General features: G+C 41.6%; 1 protein-coding gene across 2 annotated transcripts in view; it reads left to right on the top strand.

Annotated features, from left to right (window-relative positions):
- Positions 1–27,949, top strand: part of VPS53 (VPS53 subunit of GARP complex) — a 135,289-nt gene that overhangs the window by 93,474 nt on the left and 13,866 nt on the right. For both annotated transcript variants that reach the window (XM_081029788.1, XM_081029787.1), the window contains 4 exons: positions 2,130–2,212; positions 3,195–3,273; positions 18,621–18,769; positions 22,793–22,862. In XM_081029788.1, coding sequence (XP_080885914.1) covers positions 2,130–2,212; positions 3,195–3,273; positions 18,621–18,769; positions 22,793–22,862 — 381 coding nt within the window. The remainder of the gene's footprint in view (positions 1–2,129; positions 2,213–3,194; positions 3,274–18,620; positions 18,770–22,792; positions 22,863–27,949) is intronic.

The raw sequence follows: 27,949 nt of genomic DNA, 5'->3' as shown, positions 1-27,949 counted from the left end.
AAAACTTAACTGCTATTAGCCTGTTGTTGACTAGAAGTTACCAGTAACATATGTAGTTGATTAACATATTTTGTGTATGTATTATATACTGTATTCTTACAATAAAGTAATTTAGAGAAGAGAAAAGATTATCATAAGGAAGAAAAAATACACTTACCGTAGTTATTGAAAAAAATCTGTACAAGTGGACCCACACAGTTCAAACCGTGTTGTTCGAGGGTCAACTGCACATCAAACTACAATTTACAGGAAATACAAGGGACAAAGGAACATGTTCATGCCTTGTGGATGCAATCAACAAAATCTAAACTATGGAAAAAATCTACAGGCACACAACCAAGTTTCCTTAAGGAAAAATTACAGGAGTAGAGGGTAAAAAGAAATGGGGGGAAAAAACCCAGATACTTAAGAATCCAAGCAATAAAGAATTGGAAAATAAAATTTAAAAAACAATGCCAGTAATGTATCACTATTGTTAACACTTTCATACTTAACACACTTTCATAGAGTAGTTCATTCATTCAAGAAATCTTTATGAAACACATATATGTACCAGACACCGTTTTCGATATTAATTAGCAGTCATGAACAGAGTAGACAAGTTTCTTTCTCTGGTGGAACTTAGAACTGATGGCACCAGATAATAAATAAGTAGGCCGAGATGTAACTTCAATTTTGTGTTAAGTGCTAGGAAGGAAGCAAATGACACAGTGCTAGTTAGGGAGTTGCCCACAGAAGTAGAGTGGTCCAAAAGGGCCTCTCTGAGGGGGTGACATTTGAAGCAGAGACCTGAGGGTTGGCAAGGAGATGCTAAGTGAGGAGCTTGGAAGGGTCGGGAGGTGAGGGGAGCAAAGCAAGGGAGCTGGTTAGGAGCGGTGAGCAGGGAGTGTTTCGGGGAGAGGAAGTGGGAAGTGGGAAGTATGAAAGCCCTGAGGGGGAAAAGACTTTGGCATTTCCAGAACTTGAACTGGTTGATGTAACTGTGAAGCCAGGCATGCAAGGGGAAAAGCAAAATGTGGGCGGGAGAGAGAGACAGGACCCAAATCATGGTTAGATGATTTTATTTTCAGCACTGAAGAGTTGAAGCATTTGTAAGTCTGTGCCATAATTTGTTTCACCAGTTCCTTGTGAATATATATGTAGATTGTTTCCAGTTTTTCTATCATAAAAAGCACTAGAGCTTTATGAAAACAGGATCTTATCTGTTTTGTTCACTGAGTAACTCCCTAACTCAATTACAGAGCCTAGTACAAATGGGCTTTCAGTAAATATTGGTTGAAGTAATGAGTGCTGCAAAAAATACCTGCATATCTTTGTGTGGTGTTCTCGTTCTTTCATTGAAATACTTTTTTAGATATAAAATTGCTGGCTTAAAGAGTGTGTAGATTTAATTTTTGCTTTTAAAATAAATTGTCCTCTAAAAAGGGTACACTAACATACACAACCTTCAGAGCATTTTTAAATTTAAGATAAAACATTCATTATTCTTAGAGTTTGTGTAATAAGGTCTTAAGTGCTAGATGAATCAATTCCCAGGATGTTTGGAGGATGTCTGGTCAGTTGTATTTGATTTTGAGGTGGCTGGGAGCGTGGCCAGTGTTTCTGTCCTAGGCTGTGGACTGCTGAAGGCAGAGTCCGTGCTTCTTTTCTTTGCCTCAGTATCTCCAACACCTTAATACAGTGGGTGACACATAGTAGCACTCAGTGAATACTAGAATACTGATTTTACTGCCACCCACCGCCAGCAGCTTCCAGTGTTAGGGGAGAGCCTGCAGTTCACCAGGCAAAGAGTTCCTAAAATCAGTGTCTTTTTAAAATGAATGAAATGAATCATCAATGTGTCATAAGAAACAAGTACAGCTCAGTACTAAACGGCACAGACGGGTTCTGGAGGAAATTTGATTTTGGGTCCTACCACTTACTATCCTGGGTTGGTCACTTCTCCATTTCCTCATTTGTAAAATTGGGGTCATAATAGAATCCTCCTCATGGGTTGAGAGAATTAACTGAGTCAATACATGAAAAGAGCCTGGAATTGTACCTGAATCATGAAACTCAGTGTTAAGTGTTCTTATTATGGTAGCCCTCCGGATAACCATGAAGCGTGTTTCTCTTTTATTTTCTAACAGCTAGAAGAAAAACTCAAAGAAAAAGTTGACGTCAGTCTGACTGAGCGCATCAACCTGACCGGAGAGATGGACACTTTCAGCACGTATGTACCTTGTACACGTTTGCTCACGGCCTGCCCTCCACGAAGCAGCACGTCTCAGGCTTCAGGCTTAGGTCACTACAGAACCTCAGAAGTTTCCAGGGCTTTCTGTTGGGGCAGGATTATTCTCCACTGGCCACTAAGAAGAAGCACTAGAAGCTGGTGCAGCTGCCTCCCGCTGGCCTCCTGCGGTTACTGTTAGCTTACCAGTCTTTATTGTTGCCCTATCTAGAATAACGAAAGGGAAGAAAGCCTCCTTTGACCATCCCTGTAGGAAGATCAGGTCCAAGGCCTCCTATGTGCCCCCCTAAATCTGCAGAGGGCCAGCCGCTCCTCCAGTGTTTTAGACTATAAAGTGGATTTTAGCAGCTTGATTTTAGCCATGGGAGGGTGTGTGTGTGCGCGTGCGCGTGCGCGCACGCGTGTGATGGGAGGCTGTCCAAGATGTTCAAACTACAAAGCCTTCTTGATGCAGTTCTTTGCCTGCTGTTACCTTGCAGCAGTTTTGTTGCGGTCGTTCAATGAGATTGGGATAGGCCACGCTTCAGCTTTCTCATCAACCACTCATTGTGGAAAAATCAAACTTCTCTTCTCACTCGTATGTTATTTTTTCTCCTTGTCTCAGCTTTCTTTTTTTTCCCCCAAGTTCTGTTCTCATTCAGACATTTTCACAAACAGGTACTTTTGGAGACAGATGTGAAGGATTCCGGGTGTCATAAACAGGGAGACTAGCTGTGGTGAAATTTTGTGCCCTGAGTGGGGACAAACCTGAATGAGACTAGGACATGCAGCAAGAATGAGGAAAGAGCCAAAATGGTCCTCATGGTCACTGATTCCCTTTAGAAATGAAACTCGAGTTTTCTGACTTTCTGACGAAATGGTGAACTAAGTTTACACAGGTGCCCAACCCATTTGGAGGGGCTGTGTCAGTCATTCAGAACGTCGTTGTTTAAAGTTATGACCATAGTAATTGTTTGGTTTGCAGCGTCATCTCTAGCAGTATTCAGCTGTTGGTTCAGGATCTGGACGGTGCCTGCGACCCTGCCCTGACTGCCATGAGCAAGGTAAGCTCGTAGGAAGTGCTTCTTCCTACACTTCCAAGAGCGACCCCCGATCCCCTGGCCTGGAGCTTCTTCAGGCTCTTCAGTGCCTAACCTCTCCGCTGTGAGGAGAATGGAAGACTTCTAGGAGTTTCCAAAAAGTGCTCCGATTAGCTTGCACCTCAGTTAGGTCAATTGCTTGTCTTTTGAGAACACGACAGGGAGCAGATGTGTTCGGTTTGTCTAAAGGAGATATTATCTTTGATTAGCATCAGACGCATACTGAAAACCTTAAGTGGTCTCGTCAGAATGGGCATTTTTGTGAGTGCTCACATCGGTAACTTCTGACTCATCTGCAGTCTTGCCCACTGAGAGGGTTTTCCAACTCCTCCTGAGCTCTGATGCCAGTGCGGGATTATTTGATCAGGTTGCAGACCGTTTTCTAATGTTATGGAGGCCCCTCAGTCAGCTCTCAACTCCCCTCCTTTGGCACTTACCACATGCTGCCTTGTGTTGCTCTTTGGCTTTTATGTGCCTGTGTCTTTTCTTCCTAAAATAATGTAAATTCCTTAAGTACGTGGACCATATAGACCATAGAAAATTCATGTTTGTTGATCACTTAAGTTGGAGACAATTTTTCATTGATTTCTAAGCTAATTATCATGAAGCTACCCACTCTAGAACCTTCTAGAGCATGGGTCGGCAAACTACAGGCTGTGGGCCAAATCTGGCCCACTGCCAGTTTTTGTAAATAAAATTTTATTGGAACACAGCCATGCTCATTCACTTATATATTATCTATAGCTGCTTTTTTGTTACAATGGCAGAATGAAGTAATTGCAACTGAGACCATATGGCTCACAAAGCCTAAAATATTTACTGTCTGGTTCTTTACAGAAAAAGGTTCCCAGAGCTTGTGTTAGCATCATAGACACTTGTAGCATTTTCACAAATTGTAAAGAACTTCTCTGGGGTGTACTGGCCAGTAGCACAGCACAATGGAAAGAACACTGGCTTTGCAGTCAGACAGACGAAACTCTTCTCATTTTTCCTTTGGGGTTGTTGAGCAAATGACTTAACCTCTCTGGGCCCAAGTTACCTCTTTTGTATGTGAAATGTGGGTATCTGCCTCCCAAAGTTGTGAGGATGGAGCACAGAGAGCAATGGACGTGGTGCCAATAAATATTAGTCCTCTTTCCTTCTCGTCAGGAGTGGCCCTGTCACAAGATTATGTAAGCAGACGTTTGGTCTGAATTTGGTTTTGTAGTAGATTGTAAATATTTCAGAAAAACAGGATTAAACTCAAAACTTAGGCTTCAGGATTTTTATGAAGTTGAGCGGGAGGTCCTGAATAGCTGATATCACAAAGTTTCTATTCAAAAGGCCTATCAGATGTGGATGTGTATTTTCAGTATAGTCAGTATTTACAAGCAGAAAACTCTGAGCAGGCAGGTTGAGGCTAACACATTTTCTTAAAGGAACATGGCTCTGAAGATTCATTTTGTGGGCTCTGATTATCCCGTAGCTGCTGGCGAATGTTCAATACATCCTGAATGTGATCTGTTCCAGCTGCCATCTCTCCTGAACTGCCATACACTTCAGATTGGAATGCAGCTGGTGAAAGAATTTTTACATTTACCAAAGGAAGAGTGAATTTTTTTCCCCAGTAAAATAACAATTGGAGGGGCTTTAACACTCCAGGTGTTGCTTATATGAACTGTCAGTTCACTAGGTGGATTTCCCTCAAGCTCCCCCCGACTCCAGCACCCATTTCTCCCCCAGACCCACATCGGCAAATACAGACACCATACCTCTAGAATCTTTTGTTTATATCATAAGAAAACCACAGACTTGGGAACGCAGCAGCTGGGAGGCCATTACTCTTTGTCTGAGTCTTCTGGAGTTCTAGCAAAATGAAATCCATGTGATGAAAATGACCAGATGTAAACAAGCCAAGTGGTCACAGATTGATTCAACATACACTGTCTGTTATTTGTGCCTGCATCCTGTTTTGTGTAGTTTCTTCTAGGATTTTTTAAAACTTTTGTTTTGTGATCATGCTCATTTCTGTCTCCGATTCTATCTTTTTTGCTGCTAATTGAACAGTTCAATTCAGATTCTACCCAGCACAGTGATGGGAGTTGCAAGGCTGCGAAAGACATAGACCTTATGTGAAGGTTCTTAGATTCTAGAAGGTGTGGAGCAAGAGATGTGTGAGATGAGAGGAATGCTTAAATAACTGCAGGATAGTACCATAAGAAAATCAATACCAAAATCAGCACCCTAAGAAAAGTACAAAATGCACCCTTTGTAAAAGAGGAAAGAGTTTGTGTCCAATTGGGGAGGCGAGAAAAGTCTGCGTAATTACGGAGGTGGCATTTGAAGTAGACCGTGAGGGATGGTGAAGGTTTGAGCAAACTTGTGATTCGGGAGAGCATTGCCAACAGGGGGACAATATGAGCAAAGGTTTGTGAAGTAAAGAAAGGTCAGAACTTGGTCGAAATTGCTGATCTTATTACCCATGTTTGGAATTCCACAAGGTGCTCTGTACTTGCATTCACAAAGTCAAGATTGGAAACAGCGTGCCTTCACGGAGTTTATATTCTGATGAGGAGAAAATTTTGAATGCTATAAATAATTGTATTTTATAAAGGGTGAGACAGTGAGTGCTGGGCTTGCCAAACTGGAGTGGGATTGGATGATTCTGAGGTGATGGAAGGAGGCTTCTTTGACAAGATAGATTGAGCCAAACAATTCAGTTACATCCTATTCCTGGGAGGAGACGTCATTCTCATGAAGGCACCCCATAACCTCCTTCTTGGTTAGCAGGTGGGCCTTTCATGATTTGTCCCTTCACTACCGTGTTTGCTTTGTGACTCCTATGTGTATATCTATACTCCAGCCTCGGAGCCACTGTCACTTCCCTGAATGCATTACTTTTTTGTGGCTTCTGTGCCTTTTTTCATTTTATTCTTTCTGCCTAGAATTCTCTTCCTACTATTGTCTGCCCAATGAGTACATCCTTTAAGATCCCATTCAGATGTCTGCCCCCTTTTTAAAATTGAGATATAATTTACCTATCACACAATTCACCCTTTTAAAGTATATAATTCAGTAGTTTTTAGTATGTTCACACAGACCATGCAACCACCACCACTAATTCCAGAACATCTTCATCACACTAGAAAGAAAACCCACTGCCATTTGCGGTTCCTCCCCATTTCCCCGACAATCATTAATATACTTTCTGTCTCTATGGAGTTGCCTATTCAGGATATTTCACATAAATGCAGTCATACAATATGTGGCTTTTGTGACTGGATTTCTTCACTCAGCCTAATGTTTTCAATCATCATCCATGGAGTAGCATGTGTCAATATTCCATTCCTTTTTATGGCTGAATAACATCCCATTGTATGGTTACACTACAGTTGGTTTATCCATTCATCAGTCAATGAACATTTGGGTTGTGTCCACATTTTAGCTATTATGAATAATGCTATGAATACTCATATACAAGTTTTGGTGAGTATATATGTTTTCAGTTCTCTTCATATATACCTAGGAGTAGAACTGCTTGGTCATGTGGTAGCTCAATGTTTAATATTTTGAGGAATTGCCAAACTGTTTTCCAAAGTGACTGCATCACTTTGCATTCTTACCAGCAGTGTATGAGGGTTCTCATTTTTCTATATCCTCACCAACACTTTATTTTTTAAATTATAGCCATTCTAGTGGGGGGGTTGAAATGGCATCTCATGGTGGTTTCAATTTGTATTTGCATTTTCCTGATGGCTAAGATGTTGAGCATTCATGTGCCTATTGGCCATTTGTGTATCTTTTTTGAAGAAATATCAATTCAAATATTTTGCCCATTTTTAAATTGGGTTGCTTTCTATGGTTGAGTTGTAAAAGTTCTTTTTATAGTCTCAGTACTAAGCCTCTTACCAGATATATGCTTTGCAAATATTTTCTCCCTTTCTGTGTGTTGTCTTTTCACTTTCTTGATCATGTCCTTTGAAGTACTGAAGTTTTTAATTTTGATGAAGTCCAATTTTTCTATTTTCTTTTTCAGTGCTTGTGCTTCTTGTGTCATAGCTAAGACACCATTGCCTAATCCAAAATTATAAAGATTTACACCTGTATTTTCTAAGCATTTTATGGTTTTAGCTCTTATATTTAGGCCTTTGATCATTTTGTGTTAGTTTTTGTATATGGTGCGAAGTAAGGATATAACTTCATTCTTTTGCATCTACATATCCAGCTGTCCCAGTACAATTTGTTGAAAAGAATTCTTTATCCATTGGGTGGTCTTGACACTCTTGTCAAAAATCAGTTGACCATAGATGTATGGATTAATTTCTAGACTGTACAAATTCTATCCCCTTGATCTATATGTCTGTCTCTAGACCAATACCACACTGTTTTGATTATTGTAGCTTTGTAGTAAGCTTTGAAATCAGGAAGCGTGAGTCTAACACCTTTGTTCTTTTTTAAGTTTGTTTGGCTATTTTGAGTATCTTGCAATGTCATCATTTTCTTTGTGTCTCCCCCAGAGTTTCTTTCTCTCTAAAGTCACTATAGTATGTAGATTCCTCTCTATTTTGTTATACAGTTATTTTTATATCTCTGTCTCCCCTATTAAGCTTTGAGCAACTTGAAGGCTTATTCAGTTTTGGATCTACATGGTATAGCATAGTACTTGCTTAACAATAGTACAGTAAGTCACTTAACATTGATAGGGTTCTGCAACTTTAAGTGAAAAAACATACAACGAAACCAGTTTTACCATAGGCTAATGGACATAAACAAGAGTTAAATTCCTACGGCACTATAACAAAATGACATTGAATGAAACGTTATTTGAGAACTTGCTGTACTCCCTTGAAGGCGAAGAAGGCAAGAAGAAGAAAGAATTAAAGGTCATTTGACCAAAAGAATGGTGATAATGTGAGACATAGGTAACTGCACTGAACATATAGCTGTGTGAGGCAGGTAGACATAGAGTAGGAAACCTGGGTGTCTTTATAGGAAGTGGCCAGATCGTAGACCCTGACATCTTTAGGCGCGCACAAGTGCCATTGAGGATGATGGGATGCTCCTTGATGGTACTTAATGGCAGGGCTTCTTACTTCAACAAGTAGCATCCCGGAGCTGAGTGAAGAACGGTCAGAATCAGGGAATGCCCACATCCAGCTATTAGCTCCCCTAGGTGTAGGCAAGAGCCCTGCTGCTGGAAAAGGAGAGGAAAACACAGAGGGTCGAAGTTTGGCAGAAAACATAGGCAGGAGTGTGGCAGAAAACATAGGCAGTCCCACGTAGAGGAAGTGAAATATGGTGAGAGTTTACTGGTCTCTCTGAAACTGTATATTTGAAATTGTACTAGTGTTGCTGCTAGGTTATATCAAAATTGCCACTTTCGGGGCCGGCCTGGTAGCTCAGGTGGTTAGAGCTACATGCTCCTAACTCCAAAGGCTGCCGGTTCGATTCCCACATGGGCCAGTGGGCTCTCAACCACAAGGTTGCCAGTTCAATTCCTCGAGTCCCGCAAGAGATGGTGGGCTCCGCCCCCTGCAACTAAGATTGAACACGGCACCTTGAGCTGAGCTGCCGCTGAGCTCCTGGATGGCTCAGTTGGTTGGACCGCATCCTCTCAACCACAAGGTTGCCGGTTTTGACTCCCGCAAGGGATGGTGGGCTGTGCCCCCTGCAACTAGCAACAGCAACTGGACCTGGAGCTGAGCTGTGTCCTCCACAACTAAGACTGAAAAGACAACAGCTTGAAGCAGAATGGCACCCTCCACAACTAAGATTGAAGGGACAACAACTTGACTTGGAAAAGAGTCCTGGAAGTACACACTGTTTCCCAATAAAGTCCTGTTCCCCTTCTCCAATAAAATCTTTTTTTTAAAAAAATTACCACTTTCCCCTTCCATATTTGCATTATTTTCTTACATAGCCTCTATGAGATGGTAATAAGTTATCATTTATGGGGCACTTACCAGGAATCAACACCCAAGTGCACTTTCTAATTTAATTCTGATGATAAATTTATAAAGTGGCTAAGCTATTTCCTTTATAAAGTAGTTATTTCCTTCTCCTTTTCACAGATAAGGGAACTGGAACTCAAAGAAGTTAAGTCACTTATCCATGATCTCTTAGCTACCCAGTGCCAGAGCCAGGATTCAAACTCAGGTCTCTCTCTATGCAGGATTGTACCATATCATATATACAGAATAAGAGTAAGTCATTTTGGCATATGTGGAAACTGAGGCAACAGCAGCTTAAATGACTTGCTTGAAATTGAAAGAGCGATAAGTCAGTGTGTGCCCAGTACTACTAGATTCACGTGAGTATTCATACATACGTGATTATGAACTCATTAAGCATTCTCAAGCATCCTGTTAGATATTTGTCTTCAGCTTTTTTTGATCTGACACCATGACTTTCCTACAGGGGAGAAAAATAGGTTGATCAGCCAACCCAAGTATTCCAGTCTGCTTTGCATATTTCTCCCTGAAAACTCATGAATTGTTATGCTGGTGTGTTTATTTGTTTTCTTTTTCATAATATGCCCAAAGCCATAAAGCTTTAATAACAGTGAAGCCAGAAATAAAACCAAGTTTCCTGGTTCTTGAAAAGGCAGTTGTTTGAAGTGTTTTGGTAAAAATTAGAAGAATTCTGGTTTTTAAATGTAAATTCTGTAAATCCTTAGAAATTAGTATGTCTTATTATGGCCTTAGAGGCGGGATTTTTTTTTTTTTTTTAAATTCTACAGCTTCTTTTAAAGGGTCCATTGGCCCCCTGGTCCCCTCCTTTTTCCTAAGGCTACAAACATCATGAAGTTGAAAGAATCTCTCTTTCCAAAATCAAACACACTTAGCTTTTTGCCCATTAATGGTAGTTTTGGAACAAACCAGAAAGAAGAAACTGAACAAATTAAATTTCCTTACAGTCTGGCATGTAATTTCTATTAGATTTCAAGATTATGAACATGTACTAATTTAGGACTCTGCATTACTATCCCCCAAAGACCTTTTGAAATAGCTAGAACAATCTTCTAAGCTGTTCTCGTTTTCCTCAGTTATTAAAATGTAGTTCTATTTCAGGAGGCCACAGAACAGCATGGTTGGGAAATCTTCAAGTTCACTTTCCACCAATAATCAAAGCACATCTTTTTTTATAAAAAAGTTTTGTTTTTTGCATTATGACCAAAGAAAATTACCTTCATTATAGAAAATACAGATTTTTTTTAAAAAGAAATTTTAAATCACCCATAATTCCAATTAATGGATATATTTCAGTCCTTTTATGCATATATTTTTAAAAATCAAGTAAGTTCAGACTTTACATGCTGTTTTTCTCATTTAGCGGGTTCTAATAGTTTTCTGTGTCATTTAATCTAGAACTACAATATTTTAATGATTGCATAGTATTCCATAGCAGAGTATTTATTATTAAAATCATAATAATAGTTAACATTTACTGTGGAATTAATACATGCCAGGCACTCTGTTAAGAGCAATGCATGAATCGTCTGCCAGTGACTATATAGATTTTAGGTATTATCATTATCCCAGTTTTATAGCTGAGAAAACCAAGGCTTAAAGCGGTTAGTTTACTTGCCCAAGTCACACATTTAGCAGGTTGCACAGACAGTATTAGAACTCATGACTGGTGGACTTCAGATTTCCTCATTTTAAGTACTATATCTACTTCCCTTAAAATTCACTTTTGATGGATTTTTAGGTTATTTCCAATTTTTCACATTTATAAACAGTCTGGCAATGAATGAACGTGTGTGTGTGTATTTCTAAACATTCATAATTAACTTCAGATTCATTGCCTTAAAATAATTGCAGAAATCAAAAACTATATAAAATGCTAAGATTTTTATTTATTTATTTATTTAATTTATTTATTTATTACTATATTACTGACTATATTCCTTATACTATATATCCCCATGACTGCTGCGTAGTAACCAATTTGTACTTCTTAATCTCTCCTCCTTTTGCACCTATCCCCTCAACCCCCCTCCCATCTGGCATCCATCAAAATGTTCTCTGTATCTATGAGTTTGTTTCTGTTTCATTTGTTTATTTTGTTCTTTAGATTCCACTTATAAGTGAAATCACGTGACATTTGTCTTTTTCTATGTGACTTACTGCACTCAACACAGTATCCTCTAGGTCCATTCATGTTGTTGTAGACGGCAAGATTTCATTCTTTTTTAATGGCCAAGCAGTATTCCATTGTGTATATGTACCACCTCCTTTTTATCCATTGGTAACATTGATAACATTTATGACATTAATTGACACCCTGGCTGCCACCACATCTTGGCCATTGTAAACAATGCTGCATTGTAACATATGAATGCACTCATCACCTCAAAGTAGCGTTGTGGGTGTCTTTGGATAAATACCCGGAAGTGGAATTACTGGGTCCCTTTTTGTCTCTTGTTATAGCCTTTGTTTTAAAGTCTTTTTATCTGTATTACTACCCCTGCTTTGTGGTTTTGTTTTTTCATTTTCATGAAATATCTTTTCCATTTCTTCACTTTCTGTCTGTGAGTGTCTTTCAATATGAAGTGAGTCTCTTGCAGGCAACGTATGTAAGGGTCTTGTTTTCTTATCCATCAGCCACCCAATCTTTTGATTGACCATTTAATCTATTTACATTGAAAGTAATTGTTGCTAGATATGTAGTTATTGACAGTTTATTAGTAATTTTTTAAATTATCTTTTATTTCCTTATTGAAGTCCCTCTAACACTCCTTGTAATACTGGTGTGATTATGAACTCCTTTAGCTTTTTCTTGTCTGGGAGGCTCTTTATCTGTCTTTCAATTCTAAATGATAGCTTTGCTGGGTAGAGTAACCTTGACTATAGATCCTTTCTTTTCATCACATTGAATATTTTGTGCCAATCCTTTCTGGCCTACAAATTTTCCATTGAGAAATCAGCTGACAGTCTTATGGGAGCTCCCTTGTAGGTAACTAACTGCCTTTCACTTACTGCTTGTAAGATTATTTCTTTATCTTTAACTTTCAACATTTTAAGTATGATGTATCTTGGTGTTGGCCTCTTTGGGTTCGTCATTTTAGGATGCTTTGCACTTCCTGGGCTTGAATATCCATTTCCTCTGCCAGGTTATGGAAGTTTTCTGTCATTATTTTTTCAACTAGATTTTCAACTCCTTGCTGTCTCTCTTCCCTCTCTAGTACTCCTGTGATGCAAATGTTAATAAGCGTGATGTTGTCCCATAGGTCCCTTAAACTGTCCTCATATTTTTGGATTCTTTTTTCTTTTTGCTGTTCTCATTAGGTGTTCTCTGCTACTTTATCTTCTAAATCACTGATTCGATCCTCTGCTTTATTTATCTACTGTTGAATCCCTCTAGTGTATTCTTTATTTCAGTTATTGTATTTATTTACTTCTAACTGGTTCTTTTTCATTTTTTTTATTTCCATTTTTGTGTTTCCTATCTCTTTGTTGAAGTTCTCACTGAGATCATTCAACATCCTTATAACTAGTGTTTGGAACTCTGCATCTGGTAGATAGCTTGTCTACATTCTATTTAGTTCTTTTTCTGGACCTTGGTTCTGTTCTTTTATTTGGGACATATTTCTTTGTCTCCCCATTTTGGCTGCCTCCCTGTGTTTGTTTCTATGTATTACGTATAGCTGGTCTATGTGTCCTGGTCTTTGTAGAGTGACCTTATGTAGTAGGTGTCTGGTGGGGTTCAGTGGCACAGACTCCCTGGTCACCAGAGCCAGGTGCTCCAGGTATGTCCCTTGTGTGAGTTGTGTGCCCTCTTGTAGTTGAGCCTTGGTTGGTGTTTGCATGTCAGTGGGAGGGTTTGACCCTCGGGCTGTTTGGTTGTGAGGACCAGCCATGACTACAGTGGAGGGGCTGTTGTGCGGGAGCTGGCCCTACAGAGCAGGATTCACTTTGCAGGGCAGCTGGGTGATGTTTCATCTCGGTCTGAAGCTGGCCACTGAGCATGCCAGCCCCAGGGTCTCCTGGGAGGGGACCTACTACGGGCCAAGTTCAGCCGCAGGCTGTGCCCTACCCAGGGCCACCTGGTATGCACCACAAAGCGATCTGCAGATGACCACTGTCCACGCTGTGGTTGGAAGTGCCTCAAGAGGCCAAGCCACAAACTAAGGCCAGCTATCACCAGTGCTGGGCTTAGGGCTGCTCAGCCAGAGGTATGGGACACACTGAAGCCAGACACGCTGTTTGTTTGGGTTTTGTGAACTTTTGAGGGATTTTAGAAAAATCTGCAGCATGAGCCATGGCAGGCCATTTATATGGAAAAGCCACTGAAAGTGGCTTGGGTGTGCCTGTAAGTTGTGTGGGATAGGGTTTCAGAATCACCAGGACTGGGTGAACAGATGGTGTTAGCTAGGTTGATGGAGTGGCCGCATGTGTCTGCACACTGGGAGGGGGTGAGCTCAACAAAGAAACAATGGCTTCCTCCAGCTCCTCCATCCAGGAGAAAGTTGCTCCTCCAGCCCTCACTCTGAAGCCAGACAATTCAGTTCTTCCCCATATGTCCCTGATGCCTTTCGATCTGCTGCCCCAGTGCTGGAGCTCAGAGCTAGTGAGCCCATCAGTGAGTAAGTCCATGCACAGTAAGTCCTTTAAGAGAAGCACCTAGTACTGCAGCTGCCCACAATCTCTGCAGGTTTTTACAGCCAGAAGTTAGGGGACTTCTCTCCCTGACACTGAAACCCTGGGCCTGGGGAGCCTGGTGTGGTGCTGGCACCCCTTGCTTCTCTTGCAGGGACCTCTGCAGCCAAGTTATCCTTCCCAATTTTTAATGGTCACACATGGGTGTGGGACCAGTCCATTCCTCGTCTCTGCCTCTCCTACCAGTCTCAAGGTGGCTTCTTCTCTATGTCCTTATTTGTAGGACTTCAGTTCAGCTAGACTTCAGGTGATTCTCAGTGATGGTTGTTCTGTAGTTTAGTTGTAATTTTCATGTGGTTGTGAGAGGAGGTGAGCACAGCATTTACGTACTCCACCATCTTGACTGGAAAATCTAAAATGCTAAGATTTTTGACAGATGTTTTCAAATTGCTTTTACAAACGATTGAATAAATTCACCTTTCCATTAGCCAAGCAGTGAGTGGGAATATATGTATAATATATATATTAATTATTAATTATATTTTTAATTATTAATATATATATTAATCTTCTTAAAACCTTTCTTATTTCACTTTGTATTCTGGATTTTCTTGGTTTTCCCCTTGGAGTTAAGGAACATGTATCCTTGACCAAAGAGGTAAGAAGAAGCATTCCTTCCTTCTCGTCTATACCATTACCACTACCATATACACACACACACACAACCTCACACTGTGTAGATTTTGCTTGCTCCAGTTCCTTCAGCTAATTTCAAGTTCATTTAGGTGGCAACACTTCTTTTGGAAAGCATGGTAAAATGGAAAGAACGTGAACTTTGGAGTTAGGTGAACCAATTTCTAGATCTTAGCCTTGCTAACTTCTCAGTTATGCTTCATTAGGCGAGTCATTTATTGTTCTCTAGACTATCTTATCATCTATAAAGCACTGCATTATTATAAGTAGCAAGTCCATGTGAAAATGTCAGTCATGGTGCTTGGTACATACCATGTTTCCCCCAAAATAAGACCAGGTCTTATATTAATTTTTGCTCCAAAAGATGCATTAGGGCTTATGGTCAGGGGATGTCATCCTGAAAAATCATGCTAGGGCTTATTTTCTAGTTAGGTCTTATTTTCGGGGAAACATGGTAGCAGGTGTTTGAAAAACGTTCCTTCTCCCTTTTTATTCCCCACGTAGGCTTGGTCCAGTGCTATATATGCAGATGGTACCGATAAATATAGCAAATGCTTGTTGTCTGAGTAAGAGTAACCCAGCAAAGCCCTGAGCAAAAGGGCTTGCCTGAGCAAAAGACATTGCTTGGGGCCACTGTCCCAGCACCCTTAACCATAACACTAGACTCCAATTGTCTGAAATGTTCCCAGAATCCAAACGTCTAAGTCTGTGCTCTGTATATCTGTAGCCCTGTGATCAAAGTGAATAGGTGGGAATTTGAATTTTCAGTTGAGGAAAATTAGTTTCTCAGGATACTTCTTTCCAAGCCTCATATAGCCATAGAGAAAACCAAGTTGTGTAGTAAGCTGGTTCTCTGATAAGTGAATTGGTCAGAATTCTCTGTTATAGTGGGTTCTTTCTAGGAAGTGATTATCTCCACAACCTTCTCTGGGACGTGTGGACATCAACCACACACTCCTTCCTTAGGCGACAGAAACCATGGGCACTGGTGATGCCCTGGGCCCTACAGTCTGTCCCTGTGGCTGCATGTGGGGTCCTGGAGGCTCTAGCATTGTTTTTTTGGTCATTTCCTTGCTTATGTTTCTGTCAACCCTCTGTATCTTAGTTACTACTTATTTGCAAACTCCTCTTTTTACGATTTAAATAGTACCAGTAGTATCCAACCCATCCCACCTCTTAAACAAAAAGCACAAAAGGAAAAACCTTAAGTATGGAGGGGAAAATTTTAAATGTCAAGTGCCAAGTTTACCTGGAAAACTTGAAGTCTTATTTCTGCTGACGGGTTTTCATGACGTTTGTTCTCCCAGTACAAGCTACTGTCCTTTTTTTTGAAAGAGTGATTTGGTTGATCGCTATATATTTCATTAACTTCTCCTTGAGAAACCAGGCTTCCCTTGAACTACGGCCCTGTAAGTGCTTTTATTCTTTTTTTTTAAATTCTTTTTCAGTAAGTGTCTAGGAAGCAGCCTGGTGTAGTGCTTGGGCTTCAGACAGATCTGGGTTGTCGCTTCTCTGTGACTTTGGGCAAGTTACCGTAACCCCTTTGAACTTTTTGAGTTTCTTCATTTACAAGCTGTGATATTATGAGATCATGTATGAACAGTAGATGAGATGATGTGTTCCAGGCACAGCAACCTGCATGTGGTAAGTCCTAATATAGGTACGTTGGGACATTCACATGACAACCCAAACCCTAAGTCATCTACCATTTGAGGCAATGACTGGACAGAAGCAGTGCTAAATATGTTTTGCACATTTTGCTAATAAATAGTAAAAGTGATGTTAACTTTCTTAGTTCTCCAGTACTTCATATTGTTTTCTTACTTCATCGAGCTGACTTAAACTTAAAATCACAACTCCACTTGACTTTTGCTAATACTTCTGTTAGCAGTGGAGTTGTAACTGGCTTAAGTATTAAAGCAAATCACATCTTTCTACATGTATTCCAAATGTGGGCAAGTGACATGGCCACTCGTGAATAAGAGGAGTTCACTCACCAGCGGGAACTTGAAGTCCCACTCCCCACACTCCAGCTTGTTTCAGAGTTGCTTTGTAACCAATGACAGGGCATGTCGCCACCTCCCTTTATGGTCTTCTTTTCTATGAATGGAGAACTGTAATGTTTAACAATTGTCTATTAACTTCTTGGGATGTTGAAATATAAAATGCTGCCAACTTGGAAAGCTCAGTAGTCATCACTGGAAGCACTTCATGTGGATTGTAGGGTGGGGATGTCAAGCTCCTTTCACAGTTTACTGTGTTTCCCCCGAGCATTCTGCTGTGAGTGTTGCTGCAGAGCTGGGAAAACAAGGTGAAGTGTACACATTGACAATACTTGTCAATTTTGGCCCTGCCCTATGAGCTCATTTAAAGTCACCTAGGGTGCTCATTGTTTAGATGGATTCAGTCTCTAAAATCAAATGGAAAAAGAAGTTTCTTGAATGAGATAAATGAAAATAAGGAAAACATTACACATAAGCAAAGCATTAACATATAAGGTCAGTTCATATTAGACCTTCGTCCTGTTTTCTCCATTGTTTGTGTGTACTTTTTCCCCAGCTAGAAATTGCAGTCCCTTTTCTATCTGGAGCTTTGTAGTGAAACCTTGCATAACACTTAATGTCTCTGTGCCTTGGTTTTCTTTTCTACTCGTATAACATGAAGATGGACGTCCCTTCCTGCTTTTCTGTGGTTCTGTGCCTACACATCCCTAAAGCTTGTAGAATATAAGCATCTGCTGATTTGAAGAAACATTGGGAGAAAACTTAGCGTCGCCTGAACTTCCTAGGAGCTGGGGAATCATCCATGTACCATACGATTCTTTTAAACAAGTTCTCTCAGTATTGAATTTTTCCTTTCCCCAAGAGCTCTATAAACATAGTGTTTTCTTGCCAGAGACATCAAGGCCTCAGAACTACTGCCCTCCTTCTATGAGCACATTATATGGTTTGTGTTCGGCTTAGGATCTTTTTAACAGACAGCCGTGCTCCATGCTGAGAGGCTGACTCAGCAGAGTTCTTCCTGGACACACCCACTCTTTTCAGGATTAGCGTGCCCATCGGCTGCTGCTTCTCACAGGCGGGATCCCTTCTCGTGTGTATATCCAAGCAGAGAGAGACACTACGACACTGCTGCTTTCTCCATTTTGCTGTAGATGTTCTCCAGAACATTTCCCCTGATTCTGCTCAGGTTGTGAGAGTTTGAGCCAAGCAGGTCTCATGTTTGTTCCTGGCTTAGTCAAGGACCATATCTGTCCTCCCAGTCCCTGTGCCTGTTTCTTTCCCTGTCTTACCCTCTGACCTGCCCCTTCAGGGTTGCCAGAGAGCCTCTCTCCTTTCCCTGGATTGAAATCCTGACAGAATCCCAAAGGTTTTAGGAGTAAGAGTCTAATGTTTTATTATGGAAAATTTCAATGACATGCAAAAATAGAGAAAACAGTATAATGAACCTCGTGTACCCATCACCCAGATTCACTAATCTTGTTTCATGTACTCCTTCCAACCCCAGATGTTTCGAAGCAAGTCTCACATGTCATATCATTTCTAGTGTCCTTTTTTAAAAATCCCCAACTCCTCCCAATTTACTTGAGAGAAAGGCATAAGTTAACTCTTGGCCGTGTTTCATTTCATTTAACCCAGCCACCTCTCTGGCCTCCCAAGCTACCATCTGCTCAGAAATGGATGCCCCTCTCCTGTTCTCTTACAATCCCTTTCTGGTGGGATAGCTGACAAAAGAATAGGATCCAATTCATCTGTCTGGTGAGGGTTCCTTTAGAAGATGGCCTGTTAGGTGGGAAGGGAAGGCCGTTTCAAGCATGAAAGCGACAGGGTAAAAAAAGATGCCTGAGTGACAGCTCACTGTCAAGAATAAGGTAGGCATGCTTGTTTTAATTAACAATCAGTCACGACCGATGGGTAAGAGAAACTCCCCAAAACAAAATGGCAGCTGTGATGGCACGCCCCCCTGCCCCTTCCTTAGTAACAAGTAAGGCTGTCCTCCTGTGAGGGATCTAAAGGCTTCTCCGGTCTCCATTTTCAGATGCAGTGGCAGAATGTGGAGCACGTTGGTGACCAGAGCCCCTATGTCACCTCTGTCATTCTTCACATTAAGCAGAACGTTCCTATCATCCGTGACAACCTGGCTTCGACGCGGAAATACTTCACTCAGTTCTGTATTAAATTTGCAAAGTAAGTCCTGGCACGTTCCCATCCCTGGGTTATTTTGATGCCATACTTGCCATAAGTATGCCCATAATCCAGGTGTCCCCACCATCCATCCAGCTGGAGCTTATTCTGGTGCCAACTGGCCAACGAATTTTTTGTACCCAAAGGGAAGTATAACAGTAAAACTAAAGTCACAGGAAAGAGTCACAGCAGTACAGTCAGCAATCACATCAAGGCAAAGAGAAATGAGCGGGAGGACCCTGTTATTTTGAATCACGTGGACATAACTGTGCCCCTGCCTCCGCCCTTGTTTGAATAATTAAAATTCTTTTTCAGTGATTTCATATATACATTTTGTCTCTTCAACCAGATTATAAAAGCTTTTTAAGGATAGGAACCATCGGTTCTGTCTCTTTTGAGCCTTCTCTTCCTCCTTCCTCACAGTACTTATTACTGCGGCTACCAGAATTTATCCACCTGTGGATGTCCTTGAGTCCAGGGAAGGTACTAGAAATTGGTAAGAACAAATCAGGGAGCTTCTTTGCAAAGATAGATAGGGTGAACACTGAGCTGCATGTCTTCCTGCCATATCCTCGTGTGTGGCCATTTCTCATTGGATGTTTTGAAGCAGGGAAATAGTTTGGTCCCTTGCCAGTGAGCCAGCATTTGGCTGTAGCACTAATTCCCCTGAGACCAGACTCTGTAGCGGGTCAGTGCCGCCTCTGTCCAATTACCAAGCAAGAGTTTTGGCAAACTTCTCAGGGGAGGGCTGCAGAAAGGTCAGCCCACTCCACGCTACTGTATTTAGGTTCTCATCCAAGTCCCAAAGGGTGAGATAGGACTCCAAGTTTCTGTCTTCCGCAAATCTCTCCCGTTTGTATTCAATTAAGGCTTCTCCTCTCCCTCACAAATAAATCCCTAAGGAACAACAATTATGGAGTGGCTTGTGGTGTCAGCTTCAGTTTCCAGTTTGTCAGGAAAGGATAGAGTGGACTCTCCAGAGAGGCGTTGATGTTTGCAGTATGGCAGATGAACCAGGAGTTGATATTCCTTCTCTCTTTGGGTGCTCGTTAGTGTGTGTTAAAAGCGTTGCTGATAAATCACATGCTCCCTGTAGCACCTGGTAGAAACAGTATCTCTGTAAAAATTGGCTATAGCCAAAAATCCCCAGTGTGGTTGCACACAATTGAGTTCACGTTAAGGTGAGTCAGGGGTCCATTTACGTGGCTCGTCCCGGAATCGGCCTCACAGCCTCTCAGAGCCCTTTCACTTTATTTTACTAAGCCCCTGTCGGGTGAGCTGGGACGAGGATGCCCATCTGTCACATCTGGCAAAGTTTAATCTGGGATCTAGAAAGGGGCTTTCTGTTTTAATCCTTGGGACCCTCTCATGCCTGTAGAATCCCAGTGGAAGACGAAACCTCAGCAGTGTGGGCTTCCCCAGCCAAGAGCAATAGCTGTCCCCACCCCAAGCGGCTGGAGGAGCGCTTAGCACTTACCCCCTACATTGCTAGAACTTCTCCCCCAAAGACAAGTTCCTGGTCCCTTACATTTTTCTCTACCACCGCCGCCCCCCCCTCCGTAGACTAGCACACACATCTAATTCAAGGGCATAACCGAAGCCTACTCTAGCGTAAAGTAACTTAGTGTTAAAAACGCTGTGTACCATTGCGATTTGTCACCAATTCAATCTTACATTCTTGTTTGGCCTGGCTCTGGTTTGAAAACTCCTTTCTAAATCGTCCTATTCTCCCTTCCGGTCAGCAGACCTTCCCCTAGATCTGATCTCTGGCATTTAAATTCCTTTCCCTTTAACTTCCTGCCCTGCAGAGCTATAGGTGTTTCCTTTTCCCTCCATTTGGTCTCTGAAGCAACAGCCTTTCCTATTTAGACATTCAGATCACGCCCCGGATTGAAACTACTATTTGAAACACAAGTGACTTCCCTCATCCACCAAGCTGATCCTCCTCCATTCAGTAATGGAGCTAATAAGACAAATCTCTTAACAGTGGTGAGGGGGATAAAATGAGAAGTCGTGTGTAAACTTCCTGATAGAGTGCTGGCACCAAGTTGACATTCAAAAAGTGGCAGCTGCTACATTATTATTTATTGAACACTCATTCACTGAGCACCTACTAGGTCCCAGACACAGAATTCAGTGCTTTGGCTTAATAGACATGGTCCCTATTTTCTTTTGCCTTACAGTCAAGTGGAGAGAAAAATAAAGTAGGTTAGATGTTTGGCCAGAGGTCTGTGGACTCTGTAGAATGTGGTAGGAAGAATATGGTGACTGAGGAAAGGCCTCAGACGAGAGCTGTCCTTGAGCAGAGTCCAAGAGACGTGTGTGTACTGACCCACAGGCTTTAGGGAAGAGCCTTCCAGGCAGAGGGAACAGTGCAAGCAAAGGCACAGAGGCATGAAATAGCCTGACCTGCAAATTGCTCAACTGGGTTGAAGCATGGGGTGCCAGGGCTTAGCATAATGAGTCTGTGGACAGAGTATCAAGACAGTCAAGGAAGGCCTTGACTTCTGCAGCTGTACAAGACTTTTAATTAGGAGAGAGTTTTGATCATGTTTGCATTTGAAATAAATCCCTTTGGCAGCAGGTGGATTACAAAGGATGAAGCGGAAGGCTAGGAAACCAGTTAGGAAACAACTGAAAGAGCTCAAGTGAGAAAGGGCAGCAGTGGGAATGGTTGGAAGGACATATATGGGAGTTCAAGGGGAAGAGCTGGTAATTGGTTAGATATTGGGGTTGAGGGCAAGGGCGCTGTCTTGGGTAACTCCTAGTTTCTGACTTGGGTGACTGGGTAGATGAGGGCCAGTCCACTGAGCCTGGATTCTGGGGCAGGGCTGAGTCATGGATATGCCGGGTTGAGGTACCAGTGGGCCATTCCAGTGGGATGTTCAATAAGTCACTGGATATTAGAGTGGTCACAAGTGTAGAGGAAAAGATGTAGAGAGATGATAGGATGTAGTTCACAAGCCTGAGAGCAGCATTTGAAGAGTGAGAAGAGGGGTGCTAGCCAGCCTTTTTCTCAACCTGCAAATCCTGCTTGATGGCCACCATTCCTCCTTCGGTCCTGGGCCCTTAGGACACCTGGTCTGTCACTCTGGACCTGGCCTTGATTATGGGCATTTCTAGTTTCCTCACCTTCTGTATCAGCGCAACCCAGCATACCCTATTCAGGCCTCTTCAGTTTTTTCTAAAAATCCCTCCTGACCTATTAAAATTTCTCTTTCTTTCCCCAAACAAGCATCATTATCAGTACACCTGGCCCAGATTGCCCTGCAGTCCCCGATAAATTTGGAGAGATGATGTATTTCATTCCTGATCTGACAGTTACTCTTTAACATTTATTTCGTATGCGTGTTTTTGCATTTAAGATCCCATAACTACCTCATGTATATTCCATCCTCATATCTATTAGGATATTTTCAGCTACTAGTAACAGAAGCTCTGACTCAAATTGACTTAAACGGAAGGTGACCTTTTTATTTCATATAACCAGGAGCCCAGAGTGGGGATAGAGCCAAGGGTGGTTGATTCAGTGATTCAGCACCATGAAGGACCCAGTTCCTTGACTCATCCCTGCTGACCTTGGGGCTGGCTTCCTCTTCAGAAAGGTGGAAAAAAATGGCTGCTCTACATGAGATGACCAAATACAAGAATACCCTAAAAATGAAGAGAGCATTGCCCAAGCCATGCAATAAAATCCTTCCCTCCAGTCTGACTGGGCCAGCTTAGATCAGGTCCGCTTCTCAGGACCAATAGTTACCACGGGAATGCCATACTCTGCTGGCTGAGGCTAATTAGAATTCGCCTCTGTAGTTTAGGAGAGATCAACTTCCCCTTGACATCCCAAGGCCATGTGTACCTAAATGATGCCGAGGCTTTGGCTGGAAAGAAAATGCTGGTAGGCCACAGAAGTATCTACTTCGATTCTCGGTTTCTGTATGGAAGAAATGGGACCTAAAAAAATTTGTTTCTGCAGTTCTTTACAGAAGAGAGAATAAGCCTAATTTGCCGCTTCTTTTTTATCCACAGCTCCTTCATTCCCAAGTTCATCACCCACCTCTTCAAGTGCAAGCCAATTAGTATGGTGGGAGCAGAACAGGTAAGATGAAATTGGTATAGGGCCTTTTCCTTATGGTTTTGGACATAGGTCAAACACATATCTTTCCAGTACAGATCTGCTCTAGAGAAATAAAATCGCTGATTTCCCCTCTTTGGGGATAGTAGGATGACCTGATGGCTTAATTCAGACATCCATTTATTTAAATTTTTTTTGTTGATCACCTAGCAAGTTTTGGACATAGGGTATACCACAGTGAACAAGACAGAAAAGATCTCACCTTCATGATGAGAAGAAAAGACAGATAATATACAATTTAACAAAGAAATTAGAAGATAATTTCAACTTCAGTATGCTAAATGGTATAAAACTGGGTGATGGGAAAAAATATCTTAGGGGCATGAGGAAGTAATGGCTTTACGTTGGAAGGTCAGAGAGGGCTTCTCTGAGAGCTGGGGCTTGAGAGAGACTAGAAGAAAAGTGTCCAGGGAGAGGGAGCAGCAAAGGCTCTGATGATTTTGGATCCCGTAGTTGCTGAGACAGAGATCACTTATGAGTAGCAAAAGGCTTATCTTTTTGATGCTGAGAAACTGTTTACCTCACCCAAGAAGCCTTCCTGGATTAGCCCCACTCCGTCCGCTTGAATTCTGTGCTTCACGACATCTCTTCTTAGATTGCATCCCCTCAGCACTGCGACAGCCAAGTCACCTCCTTTCAGCCACCACCTACTCAGTTTGAGTTCAGAGAGTAGTTTATGATACTTTTAAAATGAGGCAAACAGTACAATTCAGCCCCTAATTCTCTAAAAACACCTACTTAAATGCAAACGATTCATATACTGATCACAAATGATCTCATATATTCATTAAAATAAATCTTCTCCAGGCTCTATCCAGGCAACACTTAGTGAACCCATTTCAGCTATTTTTTTTATATTTGAAAGAACTCAAACTACATTTTTAAGCAAGAAGGTTGTATCATTCAGAACATTTCCTGCTCTTCCACCGAATTAGTCGATTTGGTAGCGGCCCAGCCCTCTCCCAGCTCAGTGACTTGCCCTCACACGGGGCTCTCAGCTGTGCTGGTCAGGAAGACGGCAAGTTGGCATGTGCCCAGTGCACCATGGGTCTCAGGAAGCATCAAAGCCAGAGATGTAATACCTGTGACTATCAGGAATCTCTCGAATCTGATAAGTGGCAGTGTGTTTTATATTCTTTTTGTAAGTGAGTGGCCTTTCGAGGCTGTAAAAAGGCAGTACGGTCATGGGCTTAGAATCACAGAGGTCTGAGGCTGGATCCTGTCTGCAGTGCAGCAACTGTTTGTCCTTAGTCACGTTACTTAACCTCCCAGCACTTTAGTTTCCTCGTCTGTAAAATGGGGTTAACCCTCACAGGGTAGTTACTAGGATTAAACAAGATAATGCACAGAAAGTACTTGGCACAATGTCTGGCACGTGGTAAGCCCTCAACAAGTGCCAGCTCTTAACTAATTTAAACTTCCTCGGACCAGGGACACGACTCCGTTTCTGCTTTCATTTCCCATCTCCCCTCATAGTAACGCCTAGTCAGTGCTTGCCGCTGATTGTCTGGCTGACCAGCTTTAACCAGAGTCAAAAATACTGTCCCAGAAAACGCCTTGGGAAGTTGCGTGGATTCAGACACTGACTATGCCTGGCTACGACGTTTCCGTGTTTTGAAACTCTTGCCCCTTGCACATCCCAAGCATAGAACTAATTCTCTCCGTTAGAAACAGCAGCCCAGGGCCCTAACATGTTGTCTCCAGTTTCACTAGTGCATGTTTACTGGGAATTGATTCTGTTCACCTCACTGTTGTGTGTAATCAGAGAGGATGTGGCATGATTACGATCTATGTGTCTAGAAGAAGCTTTAGAGTTCTCAGTTACTAGGTTTCTGTCTGTAGACATGAGGCCACTGGAACACATCGACTCGTTGAGAACGTGTGTTCATGACATTGCAGCTTTGCCCAGGCCTTGCTAGCTGATTTCGTGTCTACTAACCCTCATATTGTCACATAAATCCAATATCATATCTATTTTCCTCAGATTTTCTCTTCTTTAAAAGAATGTTAAAATAATCAGCTCAGACTCAAAGCCCATATCTTCAAAAATATCAATTTAGCCAGTATTTAGTTCTGCTTTGAGATGTGGATGAGAAAACCATCTGTGAAACTGGAGTTTTACTTTCTCAGACCCCAGGCAAATATGAGTAAGTGACTGGGGAGCATGGATCTCCACAGGCCCAGCCTGGGGGAGGGTGTGGGTGGGAACTAAAGGGCAATGTGGCCCTTGAAGGAGTCCCACATGAAGTTCAGGTTTAGCTGGCTCCATACTTGGCTCAAGCGTCTCGGCTTAGAAACCCAAGCAGTTGCGTAGCTGGAGGTGTGATCACACAGGCAGTGGAAGCATGGGAATCAAGAAGTTAACAAAGAAATGGTCATAGACTGAACATCTCGTAGCAGCTATAATCCAAGCTTTAATAAAACTGTAAATTCAAAGCTAACATTTCATCTCAACTGCCTCCGCTTGCCACAAAGGTACCAGATCCTCCATTTAGATTACACTTTAATACTTGTGCTGAAAATAGGAAAGGAGACATCCTCCTGCTCTTCCCAATTACTGCATCAAGTGAATTATTTATCTTGGGCCCCAGAGTCCTCTTGAGCGATTGCAAGGGTACGTGGAACTGAACCATACCGGTATTTGTAATGCTTCTCACTGGTTTGTGATTTTCAGAGAATCTGGTGGGATTTGCAGGGTCATTCGTTAGTCTTACGGCCGTGGCATCTGTGAGTGAGTGCACAGCAGAGATGGAATCCATCCGCACAAACTTACCACAGAGAAAGCAGCACCACATGGTGTAGGGGAAGAGCCCTGAGACCCCAGCTCTGGTCCCCACTCTGCTATTGAGGGTCCCCGTGATCACAAGCAGTGGCTTCCCTGCTCGGGGCTCAGTTTCCATGTGTTTCAATGAGGGCACTGAACCAAACACTCTCACACGCCACTTCTAGATTCATCCTCAGGGAGTCGGAAATATTTTGAGCAATATATTTCCTGTCTATGAAATTATTTTCTTGTCCTTTGTATTATCTTTATATGCTATATTGACTTTTTTATTGGGATAAAACATGCAAAGCATCAATTTACCGTTTTAACCTTTTTAAGTGTACAAGTTAGTGGTATTAAATACATTCACATTGTTGTTCTGCCTTCCCCACCATCCACCTCCAGGGGTTTTTCATCTTCCCAAACTGAAACTCCGTTCCCATTAAACACTGACTCCCCATTCTGTCTTCCCCTCAGCCCCTGGCAACCATCATTCTATTTTCTGTCTCTCTGAATATGACTACTCTGGATATCTCGTATACGTGGAATCATATAACAGCTGTTATTTTATGCCTGGTTTATTTCACTTAGCATGTCTTCAGGGTTTATCCAGGTTATAGCATGCTTCAGAATTTCCTTCCTTCTTAAGGCTGAATAATAGTCCATTCTATGTATATACCATATTTTGACCATATTGACTTAAATTCACATAATTCAAAACCATGTGGGAAAAAATATATAAAGCAAGTTTAGATTTTTTTTTTAAGCCCAAACACCAAGGAAAGAGAAAAAGAAAATCACATAGTGTGTACATCGTTGCAGTTGGAAAAATAAGGAAGCAGGATGGTTATTTTCAGGTATAGGTCTTCGCGGGAAATATCCTAAATGTGACAGGGTGTTTTTAATCACTCCTTAAAAAAAGTGGATTGATAAAATTTAATGCTTATATATGGTAAATTAAAAAAAAAAAAAACTTAGCAAATTAGGAATAGAAGGGAAATTGTTGAATCTGACAAAGGGTATATACAAAAACTTATGAGAGGGTATGGATTACAGGGGTAAATTCATTTGTCAAAATTGTACAGTTAAGAATTGTCCATTTTAATATATGTAAATTTTACCTAAAAAAAATTAAGTTGAAGGGAGAGGGAGTGAATACAGCAGGGTTTCTTAGCCTTCGCACTATTGACATGTGGGGCCAGAGAATCTTATGTTGTGGGAGCTGTCCTGTGCATTATAGAGTGTCAGCAGCATTCCTTACCACTACCCACTATTGCCAATAACACCATCCCAATATTGACAACCAAAAATCTCTCCAGACATCGCCAATTATCTGGGTGGTGGTTGGGGGGGATGGACCAAATCACCCCCAGTTGAGAACCACAGGATTTAGAAACACAGATGAAGTGAGATGAGAATGACAGACTGCCTTTGGTGGTTGCAGCTGGGTGATGGGTGTGTAAGGATTCGTTGTACTATTGTGTGGACTGTTCTCTATGTTTGAAATTCTCCATAATAACAAAATTTTTATAGAAACAATAGTGGTCCACCCCCCACATATACTCACTCGTGTAATCCAGAATAAAATTTTATTTTGGGGTCGACACAAAACTTCTGTACTTTTGCAATTAAATTAACTTCCTTCTAGATTTTCTGATTGTAGAACGTGAGTTCAGAGAAGCTAAACTTTCTCCTTCCTTTTTTGTGTGCATGTGCTTCTGCTCAGATAGTGGTAAAGCTTTCTTCCTTTTACACAGCACTTTTCTCTTTCTAAAGAGCTTTGTGAATCTCTGATCTACCCAACCACTCACTTTTCCCTGTCTGATTTAGCTCTAGCCCATCTTGATTTCTATGAGACCATCCTTTCCACTGAGAGCTCAAAGCCTCTTCTGTCACTCAGTCAAAAGGGTCCTCCTGTATGCCACACACAGTGAGGAGACAGGCACTACAATTCTCCAGAGGCATTTACAACCATCAGCAGAGTGGTGAAGGATTAGAGATGGGAGGACCGAACAAGCTTGTGAAACAAATGGATCAGTCAATGAAAAAAATTACAATAAATATCATTCTTAATGGTCAAGTATAGGAAGATTTTTCTCTTGACATTCGGAGTAAGACAAGGATGTCTGCTGTCACCATTTCTGTCCCACAGTGCCCTTGAAGTCCTAGCCAGAACAGTAAGGTAAAAAAATAAAATAAAAATTTTTTGAAGAAATACAAGATATACAGATGAGAAAGGAATAAACCAAACTGTTCTTTTTAACACAGAACACAATTGTGTATGATA

Source organism: Rhinolophus hipposideros (genome assembly GCF_964194185.1).
Source record: "Rhinolophus hipposideros genome assembly, chromosome: 20".
NCBI lineage: Eukaryota > Metazoa > Chordata > Mammalia > Chiroptera > Rhinolophidae > Rhinolophus > Rhinolophus hipposideros.
The sequence above is the reverse complement of the archived record's forward strand: the minus strand, read 5'-3'. Positions and strand labels throughout refer to the sequence as shown.